The 12185-nt window shown below is 34.0% G+C and overlaps 1 protein-coding gene across 2 annotated transcripts in view; it reads right to left on the bottom strand.

Annotated features, from left to right (window-relative positions):
* LOC122307635 (carnosine N-methyltransferase-like) overlaps nucleotides 1-5372 on the bottom strand; it is a 35248-nt gene extending 29876 nt beyond the window's left edge. For both annotated transcript variants that reach the window (XM_043120644.1, XM_043120645.1), the window contains exons 1-2: nucleotides 5084-5372; nucleotides 3578-3650 (exon numbers count right to left, since the gene is read on the bottom strand). In XM_043120644.1, the coding sequence (XP_042976578.1) occupies nucleotides 3578-3650; nucleotides 5084-5199 (189 nt within the window). In that variant the 5' untranslated portion in view covers nucleotides 5200-5372. The remainder of the gene's footprint in view (nucleotides 1-3577; nucleotides 3651-5083) is intronic.
* Between the last annotated feature and the right edge of the window lie 6813 nt (nucleotides 5373-12185).

Below are 12185 nucleotides of genomic sequence, written 5' to 3'. Positions count from 1 at the left end.
AAAATCTAGGAAAGTATATTGGATGTTATGAATTTTCTTCCAATCTAGACAATTTTAAGTGTATTGGCTTATTGCTGCACCACCTTCATCTCGCTCTCTTCAACGCTAGGGATGTTGCATTCCTTCAATGTGAAACATTTGATATATTTGAAAATCTAAAACTGCCCTTCTCAAACCTCCAACATCTCCATCACCTTTTGAGAGATGACCCAAAGGCCCATAAAGCTTTCATGGGTAGATTATTTGGGTGTCGAGTGGACCTATTAAAATGAAGTTCTAGTCTAGCCACATCCTAGTGAAACATGAGATGATCAGTAGTCTTCTCACTTTTCTAGCGCATACAACAACAATCTATTACTATGGCGCACTTCTTTCTTAAATTATCCAAACAAAGTAATCCTTGTGCCTTTCCAAAAGTATGTCACCTTCGATGGAGCCGTGTTTGTACCAATGCTATTCCAAGGGAAACAGAACCAATAGTGATATTTGACAGTAAATTATTATTTGAACAGTGTAGAGATCTCCTACCAAGGCCTCTTTATGTTGGGGGGATACATGATACAACTCTGGAAAACTAATCTCAAAAGTTGCTCATCTCACTACTCATCATGCCAAAACTTGATCTTGGATTCATCAACTGCCTCAAATCTCATAAATCAAAATAAATCCACACACCCTTCTTGATTGCTTCCAAAACATCTATTTTCCCAAAATAGATGGGGTGAAAAGTGAAAACCATGGCAGTAATGAATACATAGTTGTGGAAGCCTACGGGAAGTAAAAACATTTCAGTTTGGTCTTATTATAAGGTGTTGACTGTTCAGCATAGTTCTCCTTTCCCTTGGAAGCATATTTGGAGGTCTAATGTGCCTTCCAAAGTCGCTTTATTTATATGGACAGCATCACTTGGGGAACATTTTGACAATCAATAACTTGAGAAAGTTGTTATGGAGTGGTGTTTTATGTGAAAGAAGCATGGGGAATTTGTGGATCATCTACTTTTACACTGCAAGGTGGCAAAGGCTTTGTTGGATGGAGTTTTTAGTAGAGTTGGGTTGGCTTGGGTGATGCCTTCGAGAGTTTTGGATCTGATTGCGTGTTGGAATGGGCTACATAGTTGGCCTCAAGTGGCCGCTGCACGGAAGATGCTTCCTTTGTGTCTTATGCGGTGCATTTGGTGGGAATGAAACAAGCGTTGTTTTAATGATAAGGAACGTACCTTGGAGGAACTTCGGAAATTCTGTGTACTCTTTATTTCAATGATGTTCTGCTTACAGTGATTAATGGAGCTTCAGCTCATGATTTTTTGTTTTCACTTTCTACTTTATAGAATGTATTTAGGTGCTTTCTTTTGTATACATCATTTGTACATGTGCTTCGCCTATCTCATTCAATGAATAAAATTATCTTTCTTACTTATCAAATATATATATATATATATATGTCAGTTGAAGATAATGGAGACTTTTTATAGATGGGAGAACTGGTACTAGAACTTTAAATCAAGTTCGAAGTTGTGGTGAGACAAAGTTTAGGGATAAGTGACAATGAATAATAGTGTAATTTTCCTTAGATATAAATATGTTAGAATAGTTCCACGGTCACATTCGACTTTGATAATAGGCAGATGTGCCATGAAGACCAACACAATAAAATCATTAGCAATTCTAGTTCAAAAACATTTCTCCCCGTGAACAAATTATTCTACGGAAAGGCATATTGATGAAAAAACTAAAGCTGCATAAATAACCCCAAGGGATTGGCCCAAGTGGTAAAGGCCTTAGTCTTAGGGTATCACCCCCTTCAAAATCCAAGGTTCAACACCTCATGGGTGTAAACAATCCTTTGGTGCCACACTCCCTTGTGAAAAGCCAGTGATTTAAAAAATTCCATGCCGAAAAACTTCAGAGGGTGTGGTGCACAGGACCGTGGCTTACTCTGCAGGAGTGGGTCCGAAGGGCCCTGTCTTGGAGAGGTTCTCCGACATTAAAAAAATAAAATAAAAAATAAAAATATCTAAAGCATAAACATTAACCATTTATTTTTGTTCACTTTCACTTTTATGATAATAATAATTTTTTTTTTATGACGGAGAACCACCCCACGCCAGAGCCCCTAGGACTCACCCATGGAACCTAAACCCCCAGGGAGACTAACACAGCAACCCACTACCCATGGCTTCCCTAAATCATAGTTTGATCCCAAGGGGAATCGAGCCTCTAACATGGGGCTCATGCACACAAGTTTGCCCTTACCACTTGGGCTACCCACGGGTGGTAGTCCTACTAGGAAAAGGGGGAGGCTGGTACTCCAGGGAAGTAAGGGGGAGACATGGTGTGGGCCTATGGAAATATATTAGGAGGGGTTGGCAGGCGTTTCAAAGCCACTTACGATTCGTGGTGAAAGATGGTTCCAAAATCAAGGTCTGGCATGATGTTTGGTGTGGAGAGTGCGCGTTGTCCAGGGCATTTCCAGCACTCTATGGTATTGCAGCTAATAGAGAGGCCTCTATTGCAGATATGCGGGTACTCTCCCATGGATCTTTTCAGTGGAACGTTCTCTTCAATAGAAATATCCATGATTGGGAACTACAGGCTATGTTTGACTTCCTTGGGTTGCTTTATTCCATGGGAAATAATATGGCTCAAGAAGATAGGTTGCAGTGGAAGGCTAATGGTAGTAAAAAATGTTCAGTCAGGACCTATTACAAGATTTTGTCAATTCATGGCCATGTTTCATTTCCATGGAAGAGGATTTGGAGATCACGGGTGCCTACTAAGGTTGCCTTTTTTGTATGGACTGCTGCTCTTGGGAAGATCTTGACTACGGGCAATCTGAGGAAGAGGGGAATCATAGTGATGGATTGGTGTTACCTGTGTAAAAAAAGGGAGAATCTGTAGATCACCTACTTTTACATTGTGAGATCACAAGGGGGCTATGGAACGAGATTTTTAGAAGATTGGATATTGCTTGGGTAATGCCTTCACGGGTGGTGGATTTATTGGCTTGTTGGAATGAGCTTCAAGGCAGTCCTCAAGTGGCGGCAATGTGGAAGATGATCCCGTTGTGTATCATGTGGTGTACATGGTCGGAGAGGAATGAGAGATGCTTTGAAGATAGGGAACGCACACTGGAGGAACTTCAGAATTTTTTTATGCGTACTTTAATGTTGTGGTTTTCAACCATTATACTTGATGGAAACAATGTCCATGATTTTCTTTCCTTAGCTAGAATGTAATTAGGTGTCTCTTTTGTATACTTCCTGTGTACACAGGCTATGCCTACTTCATTCGTATGAATAAAATTCTCTTATTACTTATCAAAAAAAAAAACTTCTCTGGTGTAGGTTATGGAATTATGTAAGTTTAAAATTTTAAAAAAATAAAATAAAATAAAATGAACAAATAAACCTTCAAAATGGGAGTAAATAACACTACTTCGATCAAAGATTAAGCACATAGCAAAAAGTAGCTTAGCAGGACTTTGTCTTTTATACTAAGTGTGATAATGACAACTCCATCCCTAAGCATTTCACTTGCAACTTGAAACTACTACATAGGAAGGGAAGTGCAAATACCTTATGGGCAGGTGGTAGCCTATTGTAAGATCTTTCATATCTTTTGACATCTTCTTCTGCAGCATCTGGGTAGCTATAAGAGAAGTCCATGTAAGAAAGCACGAGTATTAAGACTACGGAGAGAGATCAAGTGCACCATCACAAGCAGTAATGACAGCTAAAAGAAGATAAAGTTCTGTGATTGGATAATATAGATAAAAGGCATATGCACAATGAACACATCAGGAGGCTTACTAAAGGACAAAAACCAACACAATCAAATAAATGCATGAGTTTATTTTAATGCAACTGTGAATAAGAGTTCAATAAAAAATGAAAATAATGGAAGAAAATGGCAGATTTGATAAAGCAAATATGTCTTGGATATGAAGATAAAAGTTGAATGCACGTTATCTGGTAAAGCATCAATCCCAGCTAATGACTTTAAGATAAATCATCAATAGATAAAAAATTTATATATGTCCCAGTACTATCTGGATGCTGTAACAGCAGCAGTGGTTAAAAAATTAGAAAGCTCAAAAATATTTGACAAACAAACACTTAGATTAAGTTTTGTTTTTTTTTTTTTTTTCCTTTTCAAAAAATATATAAAAGAAATATTTGGAAGGAAAGAGGGAAAATTCTAAATAGAAGACACTTCAATTCTCAGTTATTTATATTACCGACTGCCCACTTTATCCAGTCATTCTTATGTTTTGATTTTAAAACATAGTTTCTCATGCTAATATATTTAGTTGGATAACCGTGTCTTTATTTGTCCGCAGAACACAAATTTTTCATTAATTAAACAGTCTTTTTTTGAGCTTAATAAATATATCTGAAGAATCTGGACTTACAACTACTATACCAACTAGGAATTCAAATCAAAGAGCACCCAGGACTCTCTTAGAAGCTAGTAGATAACTCCAGACTAAATTCTCTTCCTAACAATAATTTTTTAGCGGTAAAGAGGTGTTTTATTGATGAGGGAAATAGGCATGGATCAAGCAAACGAGTCTATTCCCTAATAATACTAACGCCGCTTCATATAACAGAGGATCCCGACTCTTCAACCAATGACCCAAAAAGATACTTCCGTCTGGCACTATCTTGAAATACCAGATGCATCACTTATCAAAGAAACAGTCCTAAAAACCACTATTTTTCAATTGGAAAATGCACGGGGACTTCCATTAAAAAGGCACAAATTGGCGAATGATAAACTCCACAAAGGAATAACACTAAATCAATTCCAAATAACTGAAATATATAACTCCGAGTTCCCTTTGTCCAGTATTCCTTCAATCGATTCAACTCCCAGGGTACAAGAATCATCCCAAAGTTAGCCTTAAACTTTCCCACGAGCACAAGAAGCTTATAATCGTACAACGACGTTGGCTGAGTGGAGACTAAGAAACAAAGGAAAAGCAGGGTAAAAGAAACCATACTCCCATTTGATTTCAAAACTAGCCAACAATAATTAATCAATTGAAGAGGATCAAGAAGAGATTAGAGAAATAGGCGTACTTGAGGTAGGCGCTGATGATGCGCCTGAGGGATTTGACTTCAAGGGCTTCTTCAAGCTTCCGACGACGACGTTGTTCCCCATCGTCCTCCTCTACTCGCGGCATTGACATTTCCATTTCAGACACTTTTCTTTGCTTTTTTTTCCTATCAATCGAAGGAACTCTCACCTGTCTTGTGGGCTCTCCTGTATACTGTCTTGTCTGTTCTCCATTTCTGTTCTGCGAGTTGTCTATATATGTCACGAACCGGGACGGAATTAGATTTTGTGTTGGCTAGTGATGCTTTGGTCAGTATCAAAGGCCGTGGTAATTACCCATTATATTGATGGAAAAATCTAATAGTTAGCGCACCTGCATATTAATATATATATTAATTTAATATGATTAATTAAAAAATAAATTTTATTAAAAATAATATTAATTTAAATTTTAAATATGAATAAATTCATTTTAATATATAAATTAATATGAAATTTTATTTATATATAGCAAAATTTTATATTGAAAACTAAACATGTTTGATAAATAGAATGAAATATAAAATTCTCATCTCATCTTATTACTATAATTTTTTAAAATTTTTACACAAAATATAATAAATAATTCAACTTTTCAAATTTCAATTCAACTTTTTCAAATCTTAATATAATAATAATATTTTAAATTTTTATTTAAAATAAAAAAATTTTATCTCATTATCCAAATTTAAATAAAATTTAACGAATCAACATTATTCATCCACTATTAATTTTTTTATAATAATAAAAAATAACTTAAAAGCGATGAAAAGTATCACAATTTAAAGTGTGATAATTGACCAATATATGGTTGTATTACTTAAGAAATTATATGTTCTCACAATTTTGAGATTAAATTGTATACTAATAATTCACACGTCACAAAAATCAAGGAACTCAATTGTTAAACTAATCCTATAAAAGTGATTTTGTGTAACCTATTAGATTTACTTTATAATAAAAATAATTTTATAATTTGAAAAAATAAAAAGATAGTTACAGTCGTGAATACACAAGCACTGCATAATCATTTTGAAAAAGAATAAATAAATATAGAATTTACTTGAAAAAAATAATTTTTTAATAATAGACTCCATTCTTTTTCAAAATGACTGAACGGTACTTACATATTCTACGACTGTATATAACATTACTCCATAAATTTCAATGAATTAGACATAGTATTATGAAATTGAGAATGTTTGTCGCCGTAGAGGTTTGGTTGCATTGATTGACTCATTGAGCATGTTTATTTGCTTTATGATTTATTAATTGATTTTTTTTTTTTTTGAAATATTTCTGAAAACAAAGGGTTGAACTACGAAAATAAAAAAGGAAAACCTTTATTACAACCCTTTGTGTTGGGAGGGAAATATCATAGCAGGACTCCTACATCTACTTTGAAATGAGTAATAATAGAGTGATATTTCTTGGGTTGATTATGAACAATCAACAAACTTGGGTGAGATATATAGACCTCAAGTCAAGGGCAATGCCCTTTTGCTAGTGGGGCAAGAATGATATTACTCATATGGGGTCCATGTAACGACCTAAAATAAATTTAATAGATGAGTTTCTTTAGACCGTAGAAACGTTGTGAAATTTTGAAATGACTTTATGAATTAAAATACTGATCAGATTTTAATCCATCAGCATAGTCAGATCTTGATTGTCTAGTCAAATCTTGATTCTCTATGGTGACGAGTTGTCTTTTTATTTAATTAAGGCACTTACAAGTATAAGTCTATGAAACGAGTTGTACCATTAGTCTCGGATAAATGTTTAGGATTTCACAATGCAATAAAAAGTTCCATGTTTTCTAGATGAATAGCGAATGGGAGTGCCTCTATATTTCATTAAGGCACTTAGGAGTCAAAATTCGCAAAACCAATGGTGGAACCGGCAATTTTTCTGAGGTGAGCTAAATTTTCTAATGTGTGACACGGTGAGATTTAAAAATTAAAAAAATATAATTAGATATAAACTTAGATATTGATAATTTGCAATATACACATAGAAAAAAATTCTAAAAATATAACGTCTTAATATATGTTTCAGATTTTTGATAATAATGCTTTATAAAATAATATTCATTCATTATTATTTTTGTAATAAAATATTTAGAATTTATTTGATTCATAGAAACTATTAAGTAGTCTTTTAAAATGTCATCTTTCATTCTAATTTGTAAGCTAGTTTATTAAGTTTCATGTAAACTAGTTATAAAAAAAATAGGGCGATCAATCCAAAAAGACACAAAATGCGTCTCAATTATTTGTTAACGACGCGTTTTATACTTTTTGCTATAGATTTAGATGACGCAAAAAGTCATTTTTTTTTTGTAGTACACGTACTCTAGATATTTTTATGTCACATTAAGCATATAATACAATAATCGAGACTTTGAATAAATTTTTTCTTACTCAATGAAGTCTAAAGGATAAAACCTCTTAACTATTTTCCATATAGATCACCAACCTTACATATGTTTTTGTATTTTCAATTAGGAAACTATTTATTATTTCTCCTAAACTTAGTTTTAATTTAATTTTAGTGAAACCACACTCTTGAAAATAAATAATATATATAAATTATACAAAATTTTGGAACTATAGGAAAAAATTTGAAGAAATATTTCTAAGTATATTGAGATTTTATAAAATTTTGTAGAGTGTATAGGGATTATAAATTTTTTGGAGGGACCATTTTCTATATTTATAAAATTATGATTAAAAATTATGGTATATTTTTATTTTTCAAAAACTTTTAAGGGGGCCATGGCCCCTTTTAAATAAACATAGGTTCATCGTTGCACGAAACAAATTGCATCACTAGACTCATGGAAATATTTAACATTTATGGTGCAATAAAAAGTTTTAGAATTTTTTCGATCAATAGTGACACCCAAGAGAGCATCACATAGCAACATAGGGTGTAATCGGTCCAGTCAAGGGAGCTCACAAGCCGAAAATTTCAGTTCATCATTTTTTCAGACCAAACCATTAGCTATCAGTCCAATTTAGTCTAACTTGATTCATGAAAATATTTTTCCTCTTTTATCGTTTTTGATATAAAAAAAAATTAATACAAAAAATTAATTAAATTAATAAAATTAAAATTAAGTGATCTATGTAACATTTTATATATAGTTAATAAATATTAAATAATTTCATTGTATATAGTCAATGGTGATCCCTTGGATGAAAATTATATAATTAATTTATAAAATTGCCATATAAAATAATATATTATACATATATACACACACATTCGGTAGGTCTCGGTCCGAACCGATAGTCTTACACCTCTAGTGGAAACCAATTCAAACAGTTGTCAAATTGCCATGTAGGATATCCAAATCCATTCAGAATCACTAATATTACTTTTTGGTTGGACACATGGCACGATCCTAACCACTCATGTGAATAGTGTAGGACACTTGTCAAGTGTAAGACATTGGTCATATGGATGACAAAAGTGAAGGAGATGAAGGGTAAACTAAGCCATGTGATCATGCTATCTATATCAAACATTATTCCATCCAACCAAAAGAGGATTTCAATCCTAATGAAATCTCAAATCTTTGAGATTCAACCAAAACCCTAAATCTGATGTGATGCCCAAAACCCTAAACTTGGTTTCGAAATCCTAAAGTGGCTGGTTTTGATAAGTGTTTAATCACTTGGTTAAATCACTTCTACATGCTATCAACCACTTAAGTACACACTCATATACTCTCATCCACTTTCTTACATCTTGATAATTACTTTTAACCAAGAAAATTTTTATTTGAATTAAACCCTGGCCGAAACCCCATCTAAACCCCAAAGTGAGCCCACTCAAATAAGCTCATTTTTTGCCCACCAAAACTAGCACCTAGCTCAAGTTTCTTAAGCAAGCTTCTCCCTCCTCCTAAAGACAAGCCATGGCTGACATGCCACTCAATTGCTAGCCTCAACTAGTGACTTTATGGCAATAAAAAAAAAAAAGGCTACAACACTAACTAGCCCATCAACTAAGCAAGACTGTAGCTGGAAACCATATACGGATCTTATGAGGCATGTGATGTTTTATAAACTTTTACATATCCAAGCATTCTTACAAATCGACATGTTCAAAGTTATGATTAGTCATGCAAAGTTTGATTTCTTGAACAGAAGCACATGCTATTCAATATGTTTGTCATATACATAGCATATAAAAATATTTTTATCACGACTCCAAATGCTTAAATGGGGAAGTATCATAGCAGAACTCTTCTGTTCACTCTAAAGTTAGTAAAAATAGAGCGGTAGCTCTTGGGTTGAGGAAGAACAGTCAACAGGCAATGGTTGGATCCTTTTTAAATGATTCCAGGGTGATTGTCCTATGGAAATGGTACCTAGGGCTAGTGGGCATACCTATGAATGAAAGTATAAAAGTTTAATTGTGTAGATATGATGATATAAATCTAACAGGTGCTCACAATGAAAAATGGGGAGCTGTTACCAAATGTTAAGCAAGATGTTTTGAAAAACGAAAGCAAAAGAAAATAAAAGAAATGTGAAACTCAATGTTTTTTTTTTTTTAACAAGTGTTCTCTCTAAGAAATGTGTCTAATATTTATCTGAAAGTTATTTAGAACATGTTTCTACAAAGAAATCTAAATGAAATAGGGAAAATATGTTTTCTATATATGCATTTCCTGTTTATTATTTATCATGTTTGTGTTATCTCATTATATGTTAGTTGTTAACTTACCGAGATTTTCATGAAATCTCACATCTTTATTTTTCTAAACTACCCTTCCAATGGAACGGCAGAAGTTATAGTAGGACCACATGATAGATATGGACATGAGTTACTTGATCAGGATAATAGAGAATGATTTGGACCTAGATCGACAGTTAGAGATGATGCTCATGTTTCTAGAGATGGCCCTGCATATTATTCAGCACATTAAACAAATGCTCTGAATAAGAGTCTTTATTAAAGCCCCTTCTTAATTAAGACGTGAATAAGGATATATATGTATTCTCCATTTGTTAAGTTTAAGTTTAATATGTAAATGCCTCGAACAATTGTAAAAGGCTGAATAATGGTTATAAAAATGTTTATAAGGTTATGTTTTAAGATATTTTGGTGTAAATTTTTATAAGTTCGACTTTTCATTGTGATTATTGCATACTACTAGATCATCAGTAGATTGTATTGCATGTCATGAATAGGAATGTGTGACTGTGTGTTGCATATTTTGACACATCAAATCTTTGCCAAAATACAAGTGTAGGTTAAGGGTATCATAGAGTGGTATTAGAGCACTTTTGTCTCTAGAAAGCCATATGTCATAGGAGTATTGTACCAGAATATAGGCTTTAATCTTTAGTTAAGATAGGCTTGAAAATTTGTTTTTTTTTCTTTTTTGAAATAAAGGAATCATCTTGATCTATCTATCAGGAAAAGATGACGTGTGACAAAAGGGAAAGGAATAATAGCCCTGTGAGTGGGAATCACATGTTGGGAGATGCGATTCGCCAAATGACAGAAACAATAAGACAACAACAGGAGCTTATTCTTAGACAAAGTCAACAGCAGCAACAACAACAGGAAGAGAGACACGATCGGATGGAGTACCTTCAAATGGTTCTTAGTCTACAAATATATGAACTCCATGGGAACAAAGGGACCCATGAGGGCTAACAAATAGTTACTTGATTTGGAAAGAACTTTTGAAATTAGTAGGTGCACGGAGGAACGGAAGGTGCAATAAGCTAGACATTTGCTATAGGCGAAGCTAGGATTTGGTGGGATACCAAACGATAACTCTTAATCAGAGAATTGGGAAGTATAGTTGCCCTTATGTAGGACAGATTCAAAGAAGAGTTTGATAATCATTTCTTCCTTGAAATGATAAAGCAACAAAAAGCACAAGAATTTGCTCTGTTGGTTCATGGGAATGCTACTACTAAATAGTTTGTAGCAAAATTTATGGAGCTTTGTAGGTTTGCCCCTCATCTAATAGGTACGAAGAGGATGTAGGCCCAAAAATTTCAGGGAGGTTTACAACCTCAAATTAGAAGTCAAGTAGCCTACTTTTGTACTGAGAATTTTCAAGAACTCATGAACATGGTAGCCATAGCTAAAGTTGGGCAAAGAAACATCTTAGCTTAAATTAATTTGTAGAGGAAAAGAGCAGCTTCCTTCACGATGGGAAGGAGTGGTGAGACGAGAAGGATGATCTCAGGAGCTATTAAGGAAAAAGTGTGCTAGTAGCCCCAACAACAACATGCCCGAGTTGTGGAAGGGCATATGGTGGAGAATGTAGATTTGGATAAGGAACTTGCTTTAGATGCAGCCAACCCAGTCACATAATTCGCGATTGCCCAAGAATGATGGCCGAAGGAGGATTCATCACTACCAACAGGCCAAAGCCAAAGCCATAAGCCCAGGCATGAGTATATGCAATCACTCCAGGTGATGTGAGTCTAGACATTGTGGAAACTGATGAAACCAAGATTATCAAGGGTACGACTTTTACATAAACTTTTCTCAACCCTAGCCTTAGATTATTTACATCCTAAGTACATGCTAGTCTTGTTTTAATTTAGGTGAGATTCAATTATTGGGGTGTACTACTTGTGTTCTATTCTATTTGGGAGTAACTCAATCATTTATGTCAGCAACATTTGCACAAAAATGCAATATGCTGTTGGAACCTCTATCACAAGCAATGATAGTAGCTGTTCCAGATGGGAATATGACTCAATGTACCCGAATAATTAGGAAGTGTCCCATTAGGATTAATGAAAACATCATTAAGGCAAATCTTGTCATCTTCAATTTTATAGGATTTTATCTCATCTTAGGCATGGATTGTTTATCAAAGTACTAAGACTACCGAAGAAAGGAAATAGAATTTCATATACTGAAAATGAATTTTGACCGACCATATAACCATGTAATGAGAAAAATAACATATCCGCATAAACTAGACCCAAATAAAACAACTTGTATGAAGGATTCATCATGTGAAAATACCTAAAAAGGGTCGAAAATATCCAAATAAAAGACCTAGAAATCTACCCAAGAGAGCTCTTTTGAGTTTCT

This window comes from Carya illinoinensis, chromosome 4 (assembly GCF_018687715.1).
Source record: "Carya illinoinensis cultivar Pawnee chromosome 4, C.illinoinensisPawnee_v1, whole genome shotgun sequence".
In the NCBI taxonomy this organism is placed as follows: domain Eukaryota; kingdom Viridiplantae; phylum Streptophyta; class Magnoliopsida; order Fagales; family Juglandaceae; genus Carya; species Carya illinoinensis.
Note: the sequence above shows the minus strand (reverse complement) of the source record. Positions and strands in the feature narration are given on the sequence as shown.